Source organism: Nyctibius grandis, chromosome 6, assembly GCF_013368605.1.
Source record: "Nyctibius grandis isolate bNycGra1 chromosome 6, bNycGra1.pri, whole genome shotgun sequence".
Lineage (NCBI taxonomy): Eukaryota > Metazoa > Chordata > Aves > Nyctibiiformes > Nyctibiidae > Nyctibius > Nyctibius grandis.
The window spans coordinates 53,701,598-53,727,687 of NC_090663.1; the positions used below are offsets into that span (position 1 = coordinate 53,701,598).

Sequence of the window (26,090 nt, forward strand, 5' to 3'; positions counted from 1 at the left end):
TGTTTGAAAAGTTTTATTCTGCACCCTCAGTTTCAGAAACCGTTACACAAGCTACAGAAACTAAACCAAAGCAGTGAGTTGCGTAAGTTTCCTCTTCAGGCATACAAGCAGACCTGCTTTTCATTAATTCACCTTTCCTGCGCCCAAAAGCAGGGTGCTGCACTCCCTTGTCTGCCCCAGATGTTGAAGGACTAAAAGGAGTCAATTTTTGGTTGATGTTGAATTATTATCAGCCACCAGGAGGGTCAAACCCACACCGGAGCAATTCCCTGCTCCTCCCCACTCTCTCCCCCTCCTTCAACTTTGGAAACACCGTGGAGCCTCCAAGAACAACATGATGATTTCTGACCTGCGGTATCATGTCTGCAAGAGAAGACCTACTCTATGAGCAGCAAAGCCAGCCCAGGGCAGGCAGGTGAGTTTCCATCCTGTATCTCAAGAGGGAACAGGTACAGCGATTTGCTCATAGATACTGGCAGGTCCCAGGGAGCAGCTGTTCTGCCTTTCACAGCAAAGTACCAGTCACTCAGCTCATTCAAAATGGCTGCAGTTCAGCAGCTGGATCAGGTGTGGACTTGTGGAGTTCCCCCCAGGCCTGCTTTCAAAAATGTGCCCATCTGCCTTTTCAAGGGAGTCCAAGTAAGCAACAAGGTTCTCCAGAGGCTCTTCTGTCTTTTGCCTTGCTCAGATGATGATAAGTGCTATCTCTTCCCCGTGGTTTTCAGGTTTTCCACCAGGGAGGGAGGCTTTTTGGTCCTGTAGGCAGCAGTGCCTGCGATCCGGGCCCCTCTGATGGAACTGATGTACGGCAAAAGGGGAGGCTCCCGCACCACCAACGCAGTGCCCTTGGGCGTATAGGCTCGGAGCAGCAATTTCTCTTCTGCGTGAGCTGTCACTGCCACCCAGCCTGCACAGCCAAAAAAAAATACAGACCGTCAGCGAGACGAGTCACTAGGATCAGAACGAGGGTTCTGACACAAACTCAGTGCCTCCCATGTTGGCTAAGAACCTGAGCGACCCAGGTGTGATTTCTTTGAGAAACCACGCTCAAAGGTAATATCCAGCCCTTTCCCAACAGCAGGCAGCACCTAAAGCAACATCTTACTCTCCCCAGACACAGCTCTTTCCTGGTGAACTTAAGAGGGATGGTGGGAACTACCAAAACCACAATAATAAAGCTTTCCAATCTGTGTCCCTTTCCATCTCACCTGGACAGCCGACAATGTCACAGCCATTCCTGATGCTGTGGAACTTGTATGGCAGCCAGAGCATAAAGTATTCCAATGTGGTCATCCTGTACAAGCATGGCTGTCAATCTCCATTCTTGGAGGTTGCCAAGCCTCAGCTGGACAAAGTCAAGGCTGCCCTGATTTTGTGTTGGTGACAGTCCTGCTCTGAGCAGGACATACAGCTTCATCCCTTCAGAGGCCTCTTCCCATCAATGTTTCTAGGATGCAGACCCTGCAAAGCAAACTAATGAAGAAATATTAAATTACCTGCAGAGGAAAGCTTGATATCTGCAACTGCCTCACTGGTACCAATTCCTTTCAGTGTAATGTCCTGAGGGACAAGTGGGGGGAACTCTTTCATTCGCTCTTCCCCACCCATGGGAACCTAAGATCAAAACATGGAGAAAAGATTTAACAGTCAAGAGATGCTTCAGCACTCCTACCTTAAACTGGCGAGCAAGGCACAAGTGGGAATAAATATATTAGACTGTTGTTAGTCAAATAAGAGCTGGCTTGAATACCCTACACGAGTTATTTCAGGTTTGCCAAGAACAGAATCAGGATCACATCCAAAGCAATCCAGTGGGAGCTCAGAGGTGAGCAAAGATGGAGTGCCCGCTGCAGGACCCAGCCGGTGGCTGAAGCCAGCCACCTTGATATGAATGACAGCACTTGTTCTCAATGTGCACAGGAACGGAGCTGCCAGGACAAGGACAGTTCCCCCTGTCCCACATCAATCTGCAAGTGCTACACAGTATGTGGCAATACCAAGGAAACAGTCAGACCACCAAAAGATGAACGGATGTGCAGAGGATCCAGCGGGGAAAGAATAAGAAAGGTACATTTTTCAACTGCAATCTGTTCCGAAACCCCAGACTGAAGTTTGCCATGAAAATATCCCCGTTGCTGCCTGTACTTTAAGGCTGTTCAAGAAAAGCCAAGCATCAGAGAGCAGGGCACTGCAAATCTTAGCATGAATGCTAGAAACAGAAGCTCTGCTGAAAATGCATCATCTCAGGTGCTCTCTCCTAACACAGCCGTAGCTATGCAGTCTGTGCAAGACTGCTCCACACTGCAGATCTCCACTTATCCACTGCAGAAGTCCCAAACTCCTGACATGTGCTGGTTTTCCCCGTCAATTGTGCCCCAGACAGAGCGCTTCACCAGGCAGGACGGCCTGCCTATCTGCAACCAAGAGCCCATGACAGCACCTCTTCTTACCTTTAGTAACTCTCGGCCAGCGTGCTTCTCGTAGATGGCATCTGCATTACTCAGGGTAGCAGTGTGGACTGGCAACAGGTTAGAAGCCACGACAGAAAACCAGGCAGACTTTTCTCCCTGAAATAAATAACAAGAGGAGGATATTACTTATGATAACAGAAAAGCAGCCCTGAATTGCCCTCTCCTGCTCCGTTTCTTTCCTGCATGTTGAAAACCTGTTTGACTGATGTCCCCTCCTTGTCTGAGGAGTCCTTGCCTCTGTCACTGCAGAGCAGCCAGGGTTTATAAAAACAGGAGAGCTGAGCTTCCAAGAGAGAAGCACCCACGGCTTCACCATACTGCCTCAAAGCACCCCCAATATCACATCCCCTGCCACCTCATCTGCTCAGCTCAGGCAAATCATCCAAGAGATATCTTTGCTTTCGTTTAATTCTCAAGCACAAACTCAGTGTGGTTATTTAGCACGAGAGGTGATGGACATCTTCTGTCTGGTGCTTCTTCTCCTTTCACTTCACATTTCTAACACGCACTCCTCATCGAACCATCCTTGGTTCCAACTTGCTGTCAAGCTATGCAAAGACTGAATGTGGGGCAATTTCAGCAGACACTCTCATAACTTTTGCATGCAGAGCAAACAAGGTTAGAGACGGGAGAGACCTCTACAAACACTGCTACCAGCCTTAAATAAGGAAACCCAAGCGCAGCAGTTCCTTCAAGTTCATCAAAGATCTGATCTGAGCAAAACTGTCTTCCTTCAAGGTCTCTGGAGGGTGTAGGCACACCAGACTGATACAGCAATGCACTGAGACAGATACTGAGAACCTGTAGGGCCCTAAATGTGCACAGCTCAGCTTGCTAGGAGCACCATTATATGGAGAACAGGCTTATAGCATGAAGCCTACCTGCTAGCCCTGCTGCACTGGCCAGGTCTCTGAGTCTGATCCTCTCATCAGGAGATGGTGTGACACTTCTTCACCCCGACCTCAGGTTCCCCAGGCTGCCACCACCAGCAACGTGTTCTCTACAACTCCCCAGAACAAAAGTCATCCCTCATGACAAAAAGCAGCCCTGTGGCTGCCTGATCTCACAGCATTTCTGTGGAGGGTGTTTACTGCCAGCAAGATGTCATCTGTATTGCTGTCCTACTTTGTCAGGGATGCAAATCCAGGTGCTTGCTTCAGTCTCTGATAGTGCCCAACCAACATGCCTAGGAAGTTCTTTTCTGAGAACTTTGCCCAAGACAGTATGGATAAAGACAGGTTTTTTTTCTGCTGGGTTGCTCTCCTCACAAACAGCATTTTTTCTGAGGCATTACTCCTCTGTACTGCCAAGTTGTTTTTTGGGATGAGGCTCTGGATTCTTACCTAAACTATGATGGAGCTCTCCTACCATACTGGTACACTATTACTTACAGAATCTCACCCCCTCCAACTTTCTGGTTTTCTTCCAGCAGGTCAAGAGTGTCCTCAGTAAGTACCAAGTCAACATTTCTTGGAAAGCTGACTGAAACAAAGGAATAGCCATACACACACGCCCTTCCCAAAATGGGGCAAACTACTGAGAAAGGCATTATCATAAGTGCTGGACCCATATCTGGAAGAAAGCACCCCTTCCAGAGGAAACATCATGGGAGGTCAGCTCCACACAGTCCTATAAAGGTGTATGGCATGGGATTTCTAATAAATGGAAGGAATTGGCAGTGGGGACACACAGCACCTTTTAAAAATATTTTTACAGAAACTAAAATACATGTACATTTAATTGCTTCCTTGGGTGAATTCTTCAGAGAGGTCTGTGTCAGGAAAGAAAAACACCCATGCTTTTATCTCTTGGCAGACAGCTTTCATGAAACACAGAAGTGAGGAAATCCAACTATTTTCCCAGTTAATTCTGGCACTCTCCTTCCTCTCTCCCTCCCTCCCTGCCTTGTGCTTTTCTATGTTATGGGAAGCACATTAAGCTGAAGGTGTTTGACAGCATTCAAAAGCAGTTACCGTTATACACATAAAATATTGCATGCTGGTAACAAGTATCAAACTTATCAACTGCAACTCTCCATTCCAAGGCGTTTTGACTTTATGCGGTGCTTTATTAACAGATTCATCATCTCAAAAGCAGCAAAGAAAGGGTATGGGAAAGCTACCCAGAAAGCCTTTTACCATCTGGTACTATAATAAGAGATGAAGCAGTTGCTCACAAAATCCTTTCTTCCCTTACCTGTAAGTAGTCTACGCGTCCTAAGGCTGCTAAAAACAAGACCATTCCTGGCTTGAGAATGAAGGTCCGTGGAACGATGGCATGTGTTGGCAAAACCAGCTTTACTTCTTTCTCTGTCAGGAGATTTAAAACCTGCGAAATAAATTGTACTGCTGTAACTCATTCCAGGTGTTTCAATGGGGACAATGAAATTAGTATCGGCATTCTATTGATAGAGGGAAAAAGACCAAGTAGAGCAGTGTGAAGAACATCTAAAAGAACAGTTCAATTTGGGTCCACACAATAAGTGAGAAACAGGAGGAGGTAGGGATGTCCCCAATCTCCATGGCATTGCAGGGTCCACAACAAAGTATAACAGCTGCGAGCAGCCTGTTGGACCACAGATTCAGGAATCCTGGGTCTGGCTGGAACAAGCTCACCCAACATTTACAAGACTTACTGTGCTTTAGCATGAGTGCAGCCATGTGCAGAACTGGAGACCACCTTCGGCTATGACATGCGAGTTAACTCCACTTAGGTAGTGATGCAAAGGGCCTAATCAGTACTAGCACCAAAGCTAGTCTCAAATATCTCACTGAGAGAACTGTGCTGGATCACACTGTGAAACTACTCAAACTCCAGGATGACCAGCCTGCCACACAGCACGGATCCCTACCCTGAGCACAGGGAAACAAGCTCTCCCCTCTGTGAGGGCTCCCAAATGCCTCCTGCTGCCTGTCTTCCTCTCCTTCCTCTTCTTTTCCATCTCCTGACTTAACTGGCTCATCTGTTTAGGTGCTAACTTGTTTCAATGAAATGATCCACCCCAAAGCCTACCTAAAAGTCAGCAACTGAACCAACAGTGCTGCAGCCACAGCAGTTTGATCACTTTCTAGAGAAGTGCTGTTCAAACCCTGCTATGAAACAATGTGCAGGCACAGAAGTTCAGGAAGCAGCGCCTTGAAGGAAACAACTAGTCTCCAGGTTGACAGTGTCTCTTTCCTAAACACAGGGAACTGACAGCAGAAATGATGCCAACTGTGCCCCCCATGCATGCCACAGCCGTGCAAATACAAGTTTGTAGCAGTCTGGCCATGAGGATTAACCTCAATTCAGCATTAAAAGACTGAACTAACAAGGGCTGTGGTGCAGCCAGAACCCCATATGCTCTTCCTATGTTCAAAAGCAGACAATCTTTAGCTTGAAAGTCAGGGCAGCCTTCAACACCGATTCTAAAAGACGAGGGCTTTGCCCTGCTAGCTGCAGGTTTTCTGATGTGTTTGGCAATGCTTAAACCAAAATTTGAGTTATCAGTAATCCTCTTCTAGGCTTTCCAGAAGTTTGGCTTTGGAAGGAGTCACGAGGAAGCAGCTAAAAACAAACCTCCAAGGAATAAGGACAAAAATTTAATTCCATCATATGCTAACAGCCACTTGCCTTCCCTCTTCTTCCAAAATAAAAAAACCCAAACCTGCTCATAACTAGAACTCTCTCCTGCCAAAATCTGCGACATAGACATTCTGCTTGTCCTCCAGTCAGATTGAACACTGACTGCAGGAACAAAATTTGATGTGAAACTTGGCATGTAGCTCTCCAAAGGCACAACAAAGATAATCAAAATCATAAACGGCAGCAAGTATTTCTGGATGCAGGAAAGCCCACTTGTTCTCCACACTTATTCAGCTCAAGAAGAGGGGAAGAACATATTCAATCTCCAGTTACCAAACCAGGTCTCTAAGCTGATGACTGTCTTTACATAGGTTATCAGAGAGCAAAGTGCCACAGTAAAGCGTGTTACGATCTGGCAAACACACCTACTAGAAAACCAGTAGTTTTCTAGTGTTCATGAGAGCAGCATCTGCACTTGCAGCTGTGCAGTCTCCGTACAGTTCCTACACTTCGTTATTTTCAGAACTTTCCTATCTCCTTGTACTTTTTAATCTTCCCCAAAAGATGACCTGCAGCTCTGCATAGATATCAAAGCCATCAAAGATCAAAACACAACTTTTTCGGACATGTGCACTGTATCAGCACTGGCTTCAGAGCCACTGCTCTCCTGAAACACTGAGGGAGGCCTGACGTATTGGAGCTATTAATGGGAACGCTGCAGATCCTGTTAGCTTCAGGAGAATGCTTTCTCAAAGATTTGGTTCAGTCACACAACACTGGTTATTCCCCTAAACTCCACCTTCTTCAGTAGGCTGGTAGAGCTAAAAAAGTGCAGATTTCATTGGCTGATGCTGGTATAAACTTGCTTATAGCACTATTGCTTACCTCTCTTCATTTACATGTTAAGAAAGTTTGATGATGCAGTCATACAGTTCCTTTGGAAAGATCACAGTATGCACTATGCAACAGCGTTAACACAACAAACCCTTCCCAAGTAAATACAAACCATATTTTAAGACAATTGCCCAAACCAAAAGAATCCTAATCCCAGGACTGCAGCAGAAATACTCTCCCACATGCACAGCTAAAGCAGAACAGTCCTCCCAAACCCTGCCACCCTGGCATGCCAAACCACAGCACCACAGAGTACCTACACAGTTTTCCTTTACAATCCCTGGCGTGTCAAAACACCAGCGAGCATCCTTCACTTCGTTGTACGTGAACTCCTCCCTTTCCTCACGTTGCCTAGGGGAATGTCTAGGATCTTCATCTATGCTGTAGGAGAGCACGTCAGGGTCAAAGTCAATCACCTGGCTAGGCTTTTGCCGTTGAAATGTTCTTCCAACTCTTCCTGCATTAAAATGAAAAGTTTCCTGGTAATTAATTTATTAACTTGCCTTTCCTTCAATTGGACGTCTGTCCCTTCCCTTGCTTAAAAAAGAGATGCACATTAGTAACATAAAGGTGATAAAGATGCTATATGGCTAGAAATCTGTGTGTTCAAAAGCCAAGACGCTAAGAAATCCCTTCTATAATTCTTGCTTAGCACTCCTCAAGCCCCAAAACCTTAGCAGGGACCAGATCACAGACATTCCATTACTTCCATTTTTACAGTACAGCAGGCTGCCTTCTTTTTTCAGTGCCTTAGACTGTCAAACACAAAATTATTTGAAAATCGGAGTTATCTTCTGGCAACCTCTCTTTTGGATGCATGCTAAAATGATGCACAGGCCTCTAGCCAAAATGTGATTATTTAAAAATGAAACATGTTTTCTTCCTTTGGGAATGAGAGATGGCCTATAATGCAATATCATTGTAAACTATTAAGCTATCCGAACTAGGTCAGCAAATGCTGATGGGAGGTGCACTGCACACAGGAAACCTCTGCAATGCTACTACAAGAGCTAAAAAATAAGTACTCGGAAGACATACTAATGCTGCTACTTACAGAGGAGCTAGAGGTCTTGCACCCATTACTCAGGGAACAAAAACTGGTCAAAGTAACTTGAATGCAAGTTTGGAATTTTTTTATTGCTACTACAGATAGCATGTTCTTCCCATAATTAAATGGAAAGGAGTTCTTTCAGAGTGGGAAGAAATTACTTGCCAAAACCAGACGGATTCTACAGCAAATTAAGGAGTTAACAGTCCTTTGTGTAATGCAGTATTTTCATGGGGGCAGAGGGGCAATACCTTTACTCAGGTAATACTCACCCACTAAGTAACCTTGCTTTTTAAGGTGATTAAGGTACTTTTTCTCTTCACTGCTTAGCTGATCTTCTGTTTTTGTTGCCTCCTCTCTCAGCCGCTCCTGCCTTCGGAATATCCTGTCACATGTAGGATTAATAATTGGAAATTTCAACAAGTTCAGTGTTGTTCCTGGAAAAAACAGAAGGTACATTTGGGCCTCTGACTACCTAACACATTCAAGCTCTGAGAAACAAGAAAAAAACAAAAATTGTTTCTCTAACTCCTGGGTGAAACCCCTTAACACAAAGTTGGAGGTGGAACTACCACTGCTCCCATAAAGTATTAGCCTCCCCAGCCTGGGCAGTGGAAACAATGCATCCAATTGCTTGAAACCTGCTCTCACCTATGGTTTGATGAAACAGGTCTCAAAGCCAAGTGGTGCCAAGACTGACTTAATACACCTCAAGGAAGTCCCACCTCCAGGCAGCTTGGTTTGGCCTGCGATTGTTTTACAGATGCTCACCAGTCCACCTCCCAGACTAGAGGGCACCCCGTGCTGATATGGAGATGGCAAGGCAGGCAGAGTGGGTACCATCCCCACTGGCAGGGGAGCACGCAGGCCGGCTCAGGTTTACCAGCCCCCTTACTGCTACAAGACACACCACACCCTCTGCGCACGCCTCCCACCCTTGCTGCCCTGAGGAACGTGACAATTCAAAGCATGGTGCAGCACTGGAGCTTGCTGCCCACAATGGCAATACTTTGTGGTGGTGGGCACCCATTTGGTGACTGGTGCCTCTGCCCCAGGGGTGGCCAAGGGTAGCCTCGCAGGAAGCCTGGGGCTAGCTGGCCTGAGCATGCGACCCCTGCTGCAATGGAGAGTGGTGCCCCTAACCTGGCCAGGGGGAGACAGTGGCCCTGTCCACGGCGTCGGGGGCGCGGGACTTGCAGTAGTCGGAGTGCAGAAGGGTGTTGAAGAGTGTCGACTTGCCCGAGTTGGTGGCTCCCAGCAGGTAGACGTCACCGGCGCACCTCCATGAGCGCTGCAGCCGGCTCACCAGCCCTTCCAGCCCGAAGCCCGTCTTGGCACTCACCAGGCGGACGTCCACCAGCGGGACCTCGCGCAGGCCGGCCTGGGCGCAGGCTGCCGCCACCTGCTGCCGCAGCCGCCCCAGGTGCCCGGGGGAGTCGGCGGGCAGCAGGTCTACCTTGTTGCCCACCACCAGCAGCCCGGCGACGGGGACATCGGGGCCCAGCAGCCCCGGCAGCTGGCGCAGCACCGGGTCGGGCAGCTCCAGCACGTCGAGGATGTAGAGGAGGAGCGGGCCGCGGCCGTGGCGCGGCGGGCGGCGCAGGGCGGCGCTCACGACCAGGCGGTGCTGCTCGGGCGGCAGCTGCAGCCGCAGGGCCCGGCCGTGGTGCGCCAGCAGCCAGCAGCGCTGGCACACGGCGCCCCGCAGCCCCGCCGCGCCGGCCGGGCCTTCCGACAGGCTCCGGTACTTCTCTGCCGGCACGAAGCCCGGCGCCGCGCCGTCGCAACACTGCAGCTCGGCCCCGCAGCCCGAGCAGCTCACGCCGCTCAGCGGCACCGAGGGGTCGGACCGCCCCGCCACTGCCACCACCGGCGCCCGCTCCCACCGCTCCCTGCCTCGCTCCGGCTCCCGCGCCTGACGGGGCGCTGCCGCTGCCGCCGCCTCGCTCGGCTCCGGCTCATACTCGGGGAAGACAAACAGCTCCTCCTCGCCGCTAGTGTTTGCCCCGCGCCGCGGTACCGGGGCCCAGGGCCGGGCGCGGGCCAGGCGGGCCAGGACCGTCGGGGCCAGGCGGTGCATGGCGGCGGCAGCACCGCTGCGGCGCGACGCAGGAGGACGGGGCTTAGCAGCCGCGCATGCGCGCACCCCCCCCCCCCCCCGCCTCCTGGAAGACGGCGCGCGCAGTGTGCGCAGGCGCCGCGCCGACGCCGTTCCGCCGCTCCTCCCTTCCCGCCCCTCGTCCGGGCGGTCGGTGTCGGGCCCAGCTGCCCTCCGCGCTCCCCTCTCGGCCGCCGCCGCCCGCGGCTCTTCCTACCGCCATCATGTACGACGCGGATGAAGGTGAGGGTGCCGCCGCCGCAGGCCGTGCCCCGCTGGGCCTTTTCCCCGGTTCGGGCGGGCGAGGCGGGCAGGGGGGCCGCGGGCACCCGCGGAAGGCCGCGGCGGGGTGAGGTGAGGGGTACTGTGGGGTCTCCCGCGCCGTCCTGCGGCCCTCGGGCGGCAGCGGCGCTTCTGGGGTGCCGGCGGGTCCCTCCGCCCGCCGTGTGCCGGCCCCCACCCCTGCAGCAGGCGGGCAGGGGCACCGCGGTGGCCGGAGCCTGGCTCACGTGTTGTGCTCCCCCGGCAGATATGCAGTATGATGAAGACGATGATGAGATCACCCCCGACCTGTGGCAAGAAGCCTGCTGGATCGTTATTAGGTGACTTTTTATAAAAACTCACTTTTCTTAACGCTTCAGTGTACGTGCTCTTGGTCTTACGGGTGACCCCCGGTTTGCTATCAGTGCGTCACGGAAGCTGCAAGCTTGGTCATGCTGAACGTGTCGCTTTGAGAGCAGAAGGACTTTAAGCAGAAGCAGCAGGGTTGTCATTAGGGATTAAGAGGCCCTGATGACCCCCAGGGGTGTATGCTGTTTTGAATGAAGTAAGAAGTGATTTTAATTCCATATCAAGCACATGATTTAGCCCACTACTCTCACAGCTGATGCTGGCATTAGGAAATCGGTTCTTGGCTATTTTACCATATTAGTGTTTTTCTAGCAAGACATGAACATCCAGGACCTGCAGCTTCTTGTGACTCGTAGGAAGTGGGATGCTGTGTGGAACTGAGTAAAAAGTGTTTCTGTTGCTAATTGCATCATTCATAAAATGTATATGACTGGTGTTTTAGAGCTGTAGTTGCAAACAGAACAGTAGAACTGCGGGGGTGGTCCCACAGGCAGTTTGGATGGCAGGTAGAGATGAGAAACTTTGGAGGCAGAAGGAGGTCCTTTCTTTTGCAGCCAAGTGAAGAGTGCTACCTTTGCATTCAGTCAGATGGAAGGTAACTGATGCAAGTCCTTCAGCTGAGGCTGCACCTCACTCCATATGAAGAAACGCTTTTTTTAATGTGAGGGTGACTGAGCACTGGCACAGGTTGCCCAGAGAGGTTGTGGAGTCTCTGTCGTTGGTGGTATTCAAAAACTGTCTAGACATGGTCTTGGGCAGTCAGTTCTAGGTGGCTCTGCTTGAGGGGGCAATAGGTCAAGATGACCTCCAGAGGTCCCTTCCATCCTCAACCGTTCTGTGATACAGGTTGCCCTTTGTCTTCCCCTTGTGCAATAGCAGACTATGCTGGCAAGACTCACTGTGGCAAGAGCATGATAGCCAAGGGTGTGTTCCCCTTCTTGGGGAAGCCTGAGGTTATTGGTAATGAGGTAGTTCTTACCAGTTTTCTCTAGAGATCTTGTCAGCGATGGGGCAGAAGCTGAGGTAGTGTGGGTTCCCTGGCAGGCTTCAGGAATGTGAGGTGGAGGAGCTTGCTGGCAGGAGCTCATGCAGCAGACATGTTTAGGTCATCCCATTAAAAGTTAGGACATGGGGCTTCGAATTTAGGCTTTGATTTCTTCAGTTAAGTTGTGCTGGGTTAAAGCTGGGTGACACAAAGGCTAAGGGAAATCTGGAGAAGGAGTGAAGCTGGGAATTTCTGTGTGGCTGGAACAGAGAGGATCCAAGCTAAGAAAAGTTCTGAGAACTGTTACCTTGACTTAGGGGCATGAACTCCGTTTACTGCAGCTTGGAAAATTAGTTGAAGCAAAATAATTTACATACATTGTTGAAAACTTTAGCTGAAGCCACTTTTACTGAGGTTTCAGTCATGTTTCCCTTGTAATTTAAGGTAGGCTGTGTGTACAGTCATGGGTTAGCCAAGAGGTGGCAGCAAGTCTGCCACTTTGTCGTGTCTGTGCCTTCAGACACTTAGAGTTGTTTAGCATTTTTGATCATCAGTGTTTTAAACTCATGCCTTGGGAAAAGTGAATGTGTTTGATTCTGGACTGTATTTCATGGCTTTTGAAGGTTTTGGAGTAAATGCATCTTAAGCTTGTTGATGCATAAAGTACATGAATTAAGATCTCTTGTTCATTAATGCACTTTTTTTTTAGCTCCTATTTTGATGAAAAAGGTTTAGTCCGGCAGCAGTTGGATTCTTTTGATGAGTTTATTCAGATGTCTGTGCAGAGAATTGTTGAAGATGCTCCACCAATTGATTTACAAGCTGAAGCCCAGCATGCCACAGGAGAAGTGGAAGAGCCGGTAAGTGGAGACCCTTGGCAGAGGTGGTGTGTTTTTACAATGCAGAATGATTTTAGGTGGGTTTTATTCAGCCCCCATCTCAACAGATGGAAATATATCTTGAGTTATGACACTGCTCATGCAGTCAATAGGACAGAAGTATGAACTCTTTGGAGTCTGTGAGGTACGTGGCCAGATTTCCAGCTGATCAGGTATATGGCTGAGAAACACATGCAAGAGCTTTGTTATCTATGGAATCGAACTTCCCTCTCCTATAGAGGTTGCTCTCTCCTGCTGGTTAAGTTGTTAGTTGAGTTGAGTAATGACCAAGAACAATTGGCTGCTGCAGCTCATGTTGTCAGTTACTGTACAAAACTGCACTGACAGGGATGTAGTAAAGCAAGTCAGGTAGCCAAAAGCAAACCATGTTTTAGTGGCTTTTTGCTTTTCAGTAGCTTTACCATGGCAAGAAAGGTTTATGGCTGAAAAGTTCCTTGTTAGCTTTCTTCGGCTGAAGTTAGGTCCAGGTTTTCAAAGGGTGCCATTGCGCATCATCTTCCGTGTTCCAAAGGAGATCAGATTATCTAAGGTCTGCGCTGCCTGATGGCTTTTCTGCAATGAGTGTGCATCTTCTACAGGGGCTGTGGTGCTTTCATCTGTGTCCCTCATGTAGTGTGATCCCTGTTCCATCAGTGCAAATAGTGATGATCCGTTCCCCTGCTATCAGTCACTACCTTGCTGCTTCCCTGTAGAAATTTAAACGAACTTTAGGACACCCGAGCGTTTAATTTGTTACACGTTTTGACTGTTCCTTTACATTTTTTGCAGGCAATTATGCTGTAGAGACAATAACTGGCATTTCTTTTAGTGTCTTAGACAAAGTTCATAAATATTTATCTCACTACAATTCTCCTTAATGTTTCTTCTGTTATTCTATGTATATTATTGCCGAACCTCTAGCTGTGCAGTTCTGCATTGCTATGTATGCTGTACGTGGTTAAGGTTCAGATGGCAAGTGTGGTATCTGCCTGGCTTCTTTTTGCCCAAAAGCTAGTATTTTGCTTTCTCAAGTCAGAGAGGTTAATTTCTTATTTTTACTTGCCAAATTAAAGTTTTTAGGAATAGATATAGATCTAGATATGAGAAAAAGGAAACTTGCTTTTTCCTTCAGAGTCACTTGCAGGCAACTTCTTGCCTCATTTGAAGATACTGGATTAATTTAAGGAGACTGAGTGCATTTGACTAATTTGACTTTTTGTTTCTTTCTCCCTCCGCTTCTCTGCCTCAAATTTTGAAGGCAATTTGGGCAATTTAGAGCACATCAGAGGGTTTAACAACCATGCTCAGAGACAGGAATTATGATGAATGTGTTCTTGAAAGTGCTTCCATGAGAACTTGGGAAACTTGGTACTATACATGGCTGCTGCTACAAATCCAGGAAAAGGGTGTTTCTTTGGGTAAGAATTGAGAGGATTTTATTGACCTGCAAGATGTTTGCCAACAAGGTTCTGCCACCTACTGTTGTAGGAAGCTTTTGTGCTTTTTTAAAATCAGATTGTTTTCAGGTTGTAAGGCAGTAAGTCTTTCAACTTCATAGAATAATAGAATGGTTTGGGTTGGAAGGGACCTTAAAGATCATGTAGTTCCAACCCCCCTCCCATGGGCAGGGACACCTTTCCACTAGACCAGGTTGCTCAGAGCCCCATCCAACCTGGCCTTGAGCACTTCCAGGGAGGGGGCATCCACAACTGCTCTGGGCAACCTGTTCCAGTATCTCACCACCCTCATAGTAAAGCATTTCTTCCTAATAGCTAATGGAAATCTTCCCTCTTCCAGTTTAAAACCATTACCCCTCGTCCTATCACTACATGCCCTTGTAAAAAGACCCTCTCCCGCTTTCCTGTAGGCCCCCTTCAGGTACTGGAAGGCTGCTATAAGGTCTCCCCAGAGCCTCCTCTTCTGCAGGCTGAACAACCCCAACTCTCTCAGCCTGTCTTCATAAGAGGTGCTCCAGCCCTCTGATCATCTTCGTGGCCCTCCTCTGGACTCGCTCCAACAGCTCCATGTCCTTTGTATGTTGGGGCACCCAGAACTGAACGCAGTACTCCAGGTGGGGTCTCACGAGAGTGGAGTAAAGGGGCAGAATCACCTCCCTCGACCTGCTGGCCACGCTGCTTTTGATGCAGCCCAGCATATGGTTGGCCTCCTGGGCTGCAAGCACACACTGCCTGCTCATGTTGAGTTTCTCATCAACCATCACCCCCAATTCCTTCTCCTCAGGTCTGCTTTGAATCCATTCTTTGCCCAGCCTGTATTTGTGCTTGGGATTGCCCTGACTTACATGCAGGACCTTGCACTTGGCCTTGTTGAACTTCATAGGTTCTCATGTGCCCACTTCTCAAGCCTGTCAAGGTCCCTCTGGATGGCAACTTGTATACATGAAGGTCTGATGATTTGCTTACATTTCTCTACCCCCCTGGACTTTGGTCTGTGAAGGATCGCTTTCTGAGTAGAGTGGCTCATCTCTAGGTCCTTTTGCATGCAAGGAGGCCAAGAGCCGAGTTGCCTTGGTATGCTTGTGCACCAGGACTGAGACAACACATATGAAACACTTGAACAAAGTTACTGTTGTGTAACTGCTTGTTTTAAGTTTTAGCTCCCTCTACCAGATACACAAATGCACTTTGAGAAGAGTATTGTTTTAAAACTTCTACCCCTTTATTTTAAATGCAAGGCTTTTGGTGTAAGTGAACTGAATGCTCTAAATCTCATTGCAGTAGGATTCTGAGGGGTGAGTGGCTTTTGGAGCAAAATGAAGATCCTGTGAATTGTTCTGTTGCTGAATGATATCTGTCGTTTCATGCCCATGGTTTCACTGTAACACGTGAAAGGATTTCTGTGGAACTAAAACAAAGCTATTACATTTAATGGTTTATGCATGGGAGCAAAGCTTTACAAAACCTCACACCTTTTTTGATATGTCAGCTATCTCATTGTATGTGTTGAAGCAGATTCACCTTTTTGCATCATAAAACTAGCAGTTTTATCTAAAGTTACATAAACAATAAATATGTAAATAGGCATATGTAAGGCATATTCACTGGCTTGGCAGATTTTGAATTTTATAGGAAGAAGACCTATTTGGGTACTTTATTCTTCTCTTACCAATGGTTTTGACCCTTCAGTTTCCTCTGGGTTTTTTTTTTGATTAATGAGTTGTTTAGAAATTATGAAAAGTTCTTGAGTGTTTTTTTTATCTAGTCATCTGAAGAGGGATTGTTTCCATACCTTGAGCTGAGGACATGTGGCAGCATTGGGTATTAAGCTCTAGGGCCACTCTTGAACAACCGAAGTGGATGTTCCTTCCATTACAGATAAATGTCTTCTTGTTTTCCAGCCCCGGTATCTGTTGAAGTTTGAACAAATCTATCTCTCCAAACCTACACATTGGGAAAGAGATGGAGCACCCTCACCTATGATGCCCAATGAAGCCAGATTGAGAAACCTTACGTAAGAACAAATTCTGTAGTGAATAAGCACAAGGAAGGACTGGCTCTGCATTATTAATTGATAGTCTTTTCAATTTAGTAGTGCCTTGAAAATGTAATAATTGCTGCTCTACTTAAATTTCGATGTCTAGCTGTTAAATCCAGATGATGGGTTGGTAATAATGCTCAATATTACCAGTGAGTGCTTGAATAACTGCATTCATTATTCTTCTGTACAATCTGGAGTAGTAACTGGCAGGTAACATAATGGTGTTTTTATTCTGTAGGTATTCAGCCCCCTTGTATGTGGATATAACTAAAACAGTTATCAAAGAAGGGGAGGATCAGTTACAGACACAGCATCAGAAAACTTTTATAGGAAAAATTCCTATTATGTTACGTTCAACGTACTGTTTGTTGAATGGCTTAACTGACCGTGATCTTTGTGAACTGAATGAATGCCCACTTGATCCTGGTGGGTACTTTATCATTAATGGATCAGAAAAGGTAAGGGATTATACCTTGCACAGCCCTCTTTGCAGACGCTGAAAGTTCTGTTACATGTTTCCATATGTTTTGCCAGGAACATAAGCACTTGTGTTCCAGTGTATCACAGTTACTGTGGGTGCTCGTGATCTTGTAGAAAGATGGGCTTTTAGTCCTCTGTTAGGACTTTCTCAAGCCGCCTTTTCTTCTCTGAGGCATGTTTCCCTTCAGTTTCACGAACTGTTTTGCATTGAATGCCACTAAGTAGTCTAGATATTTTCCTTTCCGTTTTCAACATTGCAGAGCAGTGTGCACTCTAAAATGAGTCACTTCTTCACATGGGGTCTCCTCCAGTTTGTTCACAGCTGTATAGATGCATTTTATTATAAGAATAGGTTCTTCCCTCCATTGCTGTGGATTCAGCTTTAGCAAATCATATCCTCTCCATGCTTGTGCCTCACCAATGAAACTGCCTTTTTTTTTTTTGTAACTGACACCAGGGCAAATGCAGCAAAAGAAATATAATTGTATTTTTCTTCTTGGGAAAAAAAAAATAAATCTGGCTTTGACCATTGGAGCTGACATTTAAATTTAAATGCCTGTGTAGTGCGTTGGCCTTGGAAACAGATAGTGAAATCCTTTCTTTATCAGTGTTGTGCCTAAAGCTAACAGAAATGTCTTGGCACAGCTAGCAGATGTGGTAAGTACATCAGAGAGAACAGTGTTCATGGAGTGTTTTGTTTTGGTTATTCTGTCTTAACTAGGTGCATGTTTTGCTTAATACCGTATTTTTAAAATGTAGAGTATAATCCAACTGAGTTTGGCAAATTGACTTCATGCTGTGCAGTGCTCTTAAAGTTAAGGCACCTGAAGGAGTAGTAGAAACACATTGTGCTTGTTACTTTCAGCATGCCCTTTTGTCAGTTATTTACTGGTGTTCTTGTTTCTACACAGGTTCTGATTGCTCAAGAGAAAATGGCTACAAACACAGTGTATGTGTTTGCAAAGAAAGATTCAAAATATGCCTACACAGGAGAGTGTAGATCTTGTCTGGAAAATTCCTCTCGACCAACAAGTACTATATGGGTTAGCATGCTGGCCAGAGGTGGGCAGGTATGCCTAAGCCGTAATAACCCCTGCCCTGGGGCTTACATTAACATTACATTGTTTTAGGAGTTTCATTACTGTCCTGTCTCTTCATGTCATTTACTTTCAGAATTTTGAGAAGAAATTTCTTCTGATGCTAAGTTATAAAGAAGGTAAAACTAAATGAAAACATATTCCCTTTGTCATAGATTGTGCCTGTCTCTGTGACAGATAATTTGAGGACTGAAAAGGAGACTCAGTTTGTGGCAGGTTGTAGGGTGAGGCTGAAAAAACATTTTAGAATTACTGTAAATGAATTCTTAGAAAATCTAAACAAGCTGTTTCCTGTTTTTTTGACAAAGGACAAGAATAGGAGCAAGGGCCCTGTCTTTGCTGACAGCCAAGCTAGCGTTTGGGTGTGTTTTGCAGACCACATATTATTCATATTTAACATGTAATTGTGCCATCTGTGAGGGGAAATAAGTGCTATTCATAACTTCAAAAGTAGAAGGTGTCAGTACTCATTTACCATTGCACTGATGTTTGGAAATTCCCAAACATGTTCAAAGAGTAACTTTAATAGAAGCCTTGGACCACTCTCGCTCCTGATGGCTGGAGCACGCTTGAGTGGTTGTCCCTCTGCATCCCACAGTGTTTGTTTCTTTCTGGGAGGGGGGAGCAGCTACTTGAATAATTGTGAGAATGGGAAGTCTCACACAGTAGATTGGAAAAGCTGGAGTTAAGCTGATAGAAGGAATGCTGAAGGTGGATAGGATTGCTTTTTGCAAATACGCAAGGGGAGAGAAAGGATGCATACAAGTGAATGAATGGTATTATTTAATTCCTTTGTATCAGCGAAAACCTTCCAAGTTTTTGCAGACTTCTAAAGTTAGAAGTATTTTTAAAATAAAAAAGTTACTGCTGGAGTAAGGTTTCAGAATAGCTTCTTAGCTGGCCTGCTGAGAAGTCATGGTTTCCTGTAGTGCTTGAATAAATACATTTATGCTGTATCATCCAAGTCCAGAGGGATATTTTTATTTAAAGGCAAGATCATTTAAGACTAATGTATGTTTTTTCCTCATCTTTTCAGGGTGCGAAGAAAAGTGCTATTGGTCAGCGCATTGTAGCAACTTTGCCATATATCAAACAAGAAGTCCCCATCATAATTGTCTTTCGTGCTTTAGGCTTTGTGTCCGACAGGGACATTTTAGAGCACATCATATATGATTTTGAAGATCCAGAAATGATGGAAATGGTAATATATGTTAAATGAGTTATTTCCTGGGTTGACATTTGGTGATGTGTAGGTATGGCTAATCATCATTCAAAGTATTGTTCATTTTCCAATTGTAATTTATTACTTATTATTTTTGTGGGTTGTCTATTAGAAATGTTGGTAGTTCTCTGCCTAAACCTATTTGAATTAGTATTTTAAGTGAACAAAGTGCAATAGAGATTTTAAAGAATTAGTATGTATTCGGAAAGGTAGGATCTTATCCTGCTGCCATTGACTTTAATTGTAAAATCCCAATTTATACCTGAAGCAGCAACAGGCCTAGAATGTACTTGAGTGAGAACTATTTTCTGAAGTCTAAACCATTTTTTGTGTGCTTCCTGTGTGCTCCATTGCTGTTTTCTGCTGCTCTTGAAAGAGCTAATATAGTAAAGCCAGGAAGAACTGGATCAGTAATTAGAAGTTCCTGAAAAGAATCATCAGCAAACTACTGCATAGTTTCCTTCAACCCCAACAGGCACTGGATGCTACAGGATTTTGCTGTATTTTGTGCATTAGGTCAAACCTTCTCTGGATGAAGCGTTTGTCATTCAGGAGCAAAATGTTGCTCTAAACTTCATTGGATCAAGAGGTGCAAAGCCAGGTGTCACCAAAGAAAAGAGAATCAAGTACGCTAAAGAAGTCTTGCAGAAAGAAATGCTCCCGCATGTTGGTGTCAGTGACTTCTGTGAAACCAAAAAGGCCTATTTTCTAGGGTATGTCAGTATTTTCTGTCATGCATCTGCAAATGGACCCTGAACACAGATTTTATTCACATATATGTATATAATTGGAAGAACGCACTGAGTGGAAGTTTGTTTTTAACCTCAATCTTCTGGATACTCAGTGATAAACTTCAGGGCAGTGGTGTATTTTCATAGCTGAGAAAATGCAAATGTCGATAAAATAGAAAAAAATTGGAACAAGACAAGCCTCCAACATATTCTGGATCCTAAGTTAGAGGTGACGATAGTGATAAATGACTCTTTTTGATATTACATTGCATGGACAACATATAGAGGTTGATAACTAATGTGTAGATAACTATTGGTAAGCTGTTTGTAATGTAGACCCATTCTTTGAAACTATTAGCGCATCCTCTTGATCACTGCTTATTGGTATGCACGTGAACCATAGCATCAGGAGACTTACCATTTTACACCTGATGCCACATGCTTAAACATAGCCCATATTACAGTACAGGACAGACATGTAGCAGAAGACGCATTGCCATCATGATGTAAATATTAACTTCTCTCTGTAGTTATCTGAACTTTCAGTGGGTCATTCACCTCTAAGGACGTACATGCTGAAGAGGTCTGTTTTAGGACAGCAGTATTCTAAAGATCTAGAATGGACAACCTTTAGGAAACAGTTCACTGATTTGTCTGTGAAAGCATGTGATCTTTGTTGTGAATGTCTGCTGTCAGTTTAAAATAGAAACTATCTTATTTGCTTAGGTATATGGTTCATAGATTGTTGCTGGCAGCACTGGGAAGAAGAGAGCTTGATGACAGAGATCATTATGGCAACAAAAGGCTGGATCTTGCTGGGCCGCTGTTAGCTTTCCTGTTCAGAGGGTAACTATAATATATACATTTTCTGCAGAGATAATTAATGGTAGGGGCTTGCCAACTCGATACTTCTAAATCTATTGTATTCTATCAGACTATTCCGTTGTGTCTGATAGCTGGTCTTGGGCAGCACAGTCTGTATCTGATTATGACTTTTTCATGGAGTGGGTAAGTTTCCTCTAATAGCAGATGGCTAGCATCAGCTTGTTTTGCAGCATATTTTGTGCACTCTGCATGTTCACAAACAGGTTAATTTGGTGTGTTTTTTTCCCCCTGCCTCCCTTTAGTTACAAATCACTTACTTCTGTTCAGAAGGCCAGTGACTTTTTTTCCCAAGTAGTGCTGGGTAGGCTGAATTTCTGCAGTACTATTTAATCATGTTTCTTGGCATCTTCTACAGAATGTTTAAGAATTTGCTGAAGGAAGTGAGAATATATGCACAAAAGTTTATTGACAGAGGGAAGGATTTCAACTTGGAACTGGCAATTAAAACAAGAATTATTTCAGATGGTTTGAAGTATTCATTGGCAACTGGAAACTGGGGTGACCAGAAGAAAGCTCATCAGGCCAGAGCAGGAGTATCTCAGGTACAATAGCTGAATAAGGCATGGTAGTGTTTATCAGGTTTACGTAAAACTGTATCATGGAAGAGTTTAACATTGCTTGGCAGCCATGCATGTTGTATGTTAAACAGAACCATCTTTAAAAGAAAACTTCCATAGCTGAAACAGATGATCAAAATAGCTGAGTTTGATGTGGGGTTTGGGTTTTTTTTGTTGTTGTTTGGTTTTGGTTTTAGTTATTGTGTTCACTGCTCAACAGTTGGTGTAACTCTTGTAAAGACTTTTTGTGTTAGAGCATATGCTTGTGTGTCTGGTCAAGTCCTAGTGCCAGGGAATCTTTACGGAGATGGATTTCTTTCCTTTAATACTTCCAGTGCTTCACAGGTGGCTAAAGAAATGTGAGTGACACCTTGTAATATAACAGTTATGTATTCAGAAGAGCACTGACTTTATTAGCCCAGAGCAATGCTTATTTGAGCTTGTTTCTCATAAAGGTGGAAACAGGAAAGAGGTGACGGTTTTTAAATGCCAGCACGTTTTGTTGTCTGGAGCCCTGGTGAGATCGTATTTTGGCTAAAGCAAAGTTAGGAAAGGGGCGAAGATGGTAGCTGTCCCTGGATGGTGTGTTGTTGGTGTATGTGTATGAGGGGCTTGTTTGCTTTTTAAATAAATGCTCACATTTCAGGCTGTAAAATTAAATTTTCTTAAGTTTTTGAGAAGTCTTAAGCAAACTCTGTAAAGAATGTAAATGCTGATTTGCTCCTGATAACTAAGTCGTCTTAGTTTTTTAAACTAAGTTCGAAAAGATATCTTTGTCATTGTACTGGCAAACCCTCCTGTTGAAAACGAAGCTTAAAAAGTATTTTTACAAGTATCAGTCATTCTAGTTGCCTGATCAGAGTAAGCTATACTACAAAAACCATCTTTAACCTAGTCTAAGATTAATGGAGGTGAACTAAAAAATATAGCTAACAAAAATCAGAGCTATTTTTAGTTCTTTTGAAGTACAGCATTTCTAGAAGGCATTGATCCTTAGCTCTAATGTATCATGATGCCTGTCAACAACACACTTAAGAAGCTTTGACTAACTGAATTCCTTACTATGTGCAGGTGTTGAACCGCCTGACTTTTGCATCTACGCTTTCCCATCTGAGACGCCTGAATTCTCCAATTGGTAGAGATGGTAAACTAGCAAAGCCCAGACAGCTGCACAATACCCTGTGGGGAATGGTTTGCCCTGCTGAGACTCCAGAGGTAATGAAAGTAATGTTTATGTCAGTACTTACTGATGCCTAACTGCTTTTATCCGCTTGTCGTTTTATAGCCATGGCACTTGTGGTGATCACTTGCACTTTTTTTGAAATGCTGACATGAATATTTAGCTTTATAGCTAACTCTCTAGTTGAATGGTAGAAGTTAATACAGTAAATAGCATGTTTTGTGTCCAGTTCCTTAAGGACTCGAAGTTTAAGTTCTTGGATCTTCTTGGGGGAATCTCTTGATTTGGAAATGCAAGTTAACTTTGTGTTTCTATTAGGGTCATGCAGTAGGACTTGTGAAGAACTTAGCCCTGATGGCTTACATTTCTGTGGGGTCTCAGCCATCCCCGATTTTGGAATTCTTGGAAGAGTGGAGTATGGAAAACCTGGAAGAAATATCTCCAGCAGCAATAGCTGAGTATGTGCAAATTAAACTGCTTAAACAGACTTAAGCTTTTTATCCTACACAACACTTAAAGGGTTTGGTTTTGTGATAGTTTTATTTATTTATTTATTTGTTTGTTTGTTTTTCCCTCTTTCTAGTGCTACCAAGATCTTTGTTAACGGCTGCTGGGTAGGAATACACAAAGATCCAGAGCAGCTCATGAATACCCTAAGGAAGCTCCGTCGTCAGATGGACATCATTGTGTCGGAGGTATAAATTTTACATCTAGAGTTTGAGTGTCTTCTTAGATGAGCGAGGATAATGCCTTGATACTACTTTGCAAGCTCCAACTAGCATTATTTGCAACTCTCTTTCTGAACATACTTCACGTTGCTTGGGGTTTTTTGTTTTGGGAGTTTTTTGGGGTTTGGTGCTTTTTGGGGTAGTGTTTTTTTGTTTGTTCGATATTGTGTGTGGTTTGTTGTTTGGTTGTGGGTTTGGTTTTTGTTTGGTTTTTTTTATTGTGGGTTTGTTTTGGTTTGGTTTTTGTTGTGTGTTTTTTTTTTAAAAAGAGGATCCAGTTGCAAAAAACAGTTGAAGATAGTCTCTTGAAATGCTTCTGTTTGTAGGAGCATTAATGTTTGTTCTGTGCTGCTGATAGCACCTGTAAGGTCTTTGCTTTAGGGAATTTTGTTATCCCGTTTTGTGTTCTGTAATTTTGATTCCAGGCTGAGACTTTGTAGTCATGGTGTGCTGCTTTCTTGTCCAGGTCTCGATGATTAGGGATATTCGTGAGCGAGAAATCCGCATCTATACTGATGCAGGCAGAATTTGTCGACCCCTTTTAATTGTGGAAAAACAGAAATTGCTGTTGAAGAAAAGGCATATTGACCAACTGAAAGAACGAGAGTATAACAATTACAGGTGAGATATGTTCCTGAAATTCAACTGAATGTCTTAATTTTCCATCTTGGAAGCTGCAACTTCCCCCAGATTGGAGAGAGAAATGTTTAAAGCTTTGTGCAACAAAGATGCTTTCTCTGCCTGCTAGCTTAATTAATTTTTTTACCACACTAAGGCAGTGGTAGTAATAATAAGCCAGGGAAGTTCTCCTTCTTGTTACTGCTGAAGAGACCTTTTTTATCTGTTAGTTGAGTATTTCAGACCTTGGTTATTCAGTTGGCAGGATCTTGTGGCCAGTGGTGTAGTAGAGTACATTGATACACTGGAAGAAGAGACTGTGATGCTGGCAATGACTCCAGATGACTTGCAAGAGAAAGGTGTGGCATATTGTTCAACATACACACACTGTGAGATTCACCCATCCATGATCCTGGGAGTATGTGCATCTATTATCCCTTTCCCTGATCACAACCAGGTCAGTGCATCACGTCTGACATCCTGCTTTTAAAGTTGATAGAAAACCCACAGGTGTATGTGTAAAGAGCTTTATGTACATATATACCAGTCTTTCCTTGTCTGTCTAGTCTCCCAGGAACACATACCAGTCTGCTATGGGTAAACAGGCTATGGGAGTTTACATTACAAACTTTCATGTTCGTATGGATACGCTGGCACATGTGTTGTATTATCCTCAGAAGCCCCTTGTAACAACACGCTCCATGGAGTACTTGCGATTTAGAGAGTTACCAGCAGGTATGTTGTCAGTTAATGTTTGTTAAACAAAAATAGTACTGTTTTGTTTAGACTATGTCACAAATGTTGTGGGACCTGAATATTTAGCAAATGTGTGTAATTTAAAAATTACAGGTTAAATGTTAACTTGTAGCTTGACACCTAGACTGCAAAAACTACATTGCTAGTGTTGCAGCTGAAACTACTTTATCCATATAGTCTGCTAAAATCTAACTGGAAAAATGCATTTTCTATATTGGCATTTGCTAGGTTCTTCACAAGGGGTCACTCTTGACTCTCTTTTCTACCCAAAGTTGCATTTGCTGATACCACACGGTTTTTGTGTGTGGGACATGGAGATTTTCTCTCAGAAAGGGTAGAACAGCTTCATTGTAGAGAATACAGCTTATTTTGAGTTATAAGTACTCTCTGGTACGTGTGCATCCTTTCAAAGTATTTGCTCTACATATTATAGGTATCAACTCTATTGTAGCCATTGCATCATACACAGGCTATAACCAGGAAGACTCTGTCATCATGAACCGTTCTGCTGTTGACAGAGGCTTTTTCAGGTGAGACTGTAAATTTTTTAACTGTTTGGAAGAAAAAAAAAAAGTATACTGAGTTGTCCGGAGGCTCAAGAAAAGTTCATCTTATGCTGGAAGACACCATTCTTCAAATCTTATCAACCTGAGAAGCTTTTTTTTTTTTTTTAAGTGGTGGAGAGAGCAGCACAATGAAGATGGTGAATGTGTATCTTAGCAAAACACAGCAAGTGATGGTTCATCTGTTGTGTAACCTGACCTCCCACTCTGTCTTCCCAACTTTTTCATTTTGGTCTTATTTACTGCATCTATTGTTCTTTGTATGGTGGTTAAATGAAAAAATATTTGGACTCTTCTGTTATATTTTCATATAGTCTTATCTTTGGTAGCATGACAGTTGCTACCAGTGAGGTTTGGCATGTTTCTCTCCTTAGTAGGAACTGCTATTGGGACATTTGGCAACTGATGTGACTGTGCATTACAGTTTTAGATGGCTGTGCTTAGCTGTATAGCTGGTCAATGGGTTTCTAGTTTTGTTCATTTTCTTTTGTCCGAGATGAGCCCAAGAAGCATGTGCTTGGTGTCTTGCATCTACTGCCTTCCAATGTAGAATACGTATGAGACTATTAGACTTTTATGGCTCACATGAAGTTTTTACAGAACCTCCTGTGTGCATGGGAGCAATTAAATGTAGATAATATTTACCTGAAGAGCTGTGGCTTTGGTGTGCTGGCAAATGAGGCAGCAAACAAAAACTCCGAAAGCACCAGAAAGAAGCCTATATAAATTGAAAGTTTTTCACAGCTCAGTTGTACTGAGTGTGGCACTGCAAGGTAGCAGTAGAAGCCTAAAAATGCTTCCAAAATGGCAGGTATAAGGAGAAAAGTAATATGAGAATGATACGATGAAGATGTTGAATAATCTTTAGGAATAATAACTACTTTGGAGATGTCAAGCAGATCTGAAGGTCTCTGCAGTTCATCAAAAATTAGCATGTTATCTGTAGGTAGTTTGGCAATATCTGAAAAGTGACCATCAAAATGCCACCTGAAACTTTTTGTTTGTTTGGTGGGATTGTGTTTTAGTTTGGTGTTTTTGCTTGGGGTTTTTTTGTGGTTTTTTTTTTTCTTTTTCTCCTCAGTCATGGTCTGATTAACAAGACTTTAGAGGAAAGGTTGTGTGTGGCATGTGAACATTATTTGTTTTGTCATTAGTAACAGTAGCCATAATATGTGATAAAAGGGTGGTTATAGTGAAATGGAGATGT

General features: G+C 44.4%; 2 protein-coding genes across 2 annotated transcripts in view; one reads left to right on the top strand and one right to left on the bottom strand.

Moving 5' to 3' along the window:
* NOA1 (nitric oxide associated 1) lies at positions 1-10,301 on the bottom strand. Its single transcript, XM_068402716.1, is given in 9 exon segments — positions 1-907; positions 1,497-1,614; positions 2,451-2,567; positions 4,668-4,799; positions 7,190-7,386; positions 8,250-8,414; positions 9,121-10,090; positions 10,093-10,197; positions 10,200-10,301. Coding segments are annotated over 9 exon segments (2,112 nt in total). The 3' UTR covers positions 1-701.
* Positions 10,187-26,090, top strand: part of POLR2B (RNA polymerase II subunit B) — a 20,568-nt gene continuing 4,664 nt past the window's right edge. The window contains exons 1-17 of the mRNA XM_068402713.1: positions 10,187-10,318; positions 10,605-10,677; positions 12,400-12,550; positions 15,927-16,039; positions 16,305-16,524; positions 17,458-17,616; positions 18,680-18,844; positions 19,382-19,578; positions 20,323-20,442; positions 20,837-21,023; positions 22,110-22,253; positions 22,537-22,676; positions 22,802-22,913; positions 23,413-23,567; positions 23,823-24,021; positions 24,131-24,299; positions 24,754-24,850. Coding sequence (XP_068258814.1) covers positions 10,300-10,318; positions 10,605-10,677; positions 12,400-12,550; positions 15,927-16,039; positions 16,305-16,524; positions 17,458-17,616; positions 18,680-18,844; positions 19,382-19,578; positions 20,323-20,442; positions 20,837-21,023; positions 22,110-22,253; positions 22,537-22,676; positions 22,802-22,913; positions 23,413-23,567; positions 23,823-24,021; positions 24,131-24,299; positions 24,754-24,850 — 2,420 coding nt within the window. The 5' untranslated portion in view covers positions 10,187-10,299. The remainder of the gene's footprint in view (positions 10,319-10,604; positions 10,678-12,399; positions 12,551-15,926; positions 16,040-16,304; positions 16,525-17,457; positions 17,617-18,679; positions 18,845-19,381; positions 19,579-20,322; positions 20,443-20,836; positions 21,024-22,109; positions 22,254-22,536; positions 22,677-22,801; positions 22,914-23,412; positions 23,568-23,822; positions 24,022-24,130; positions 24,300-24,753; positions 24,851-26,090) is intronic.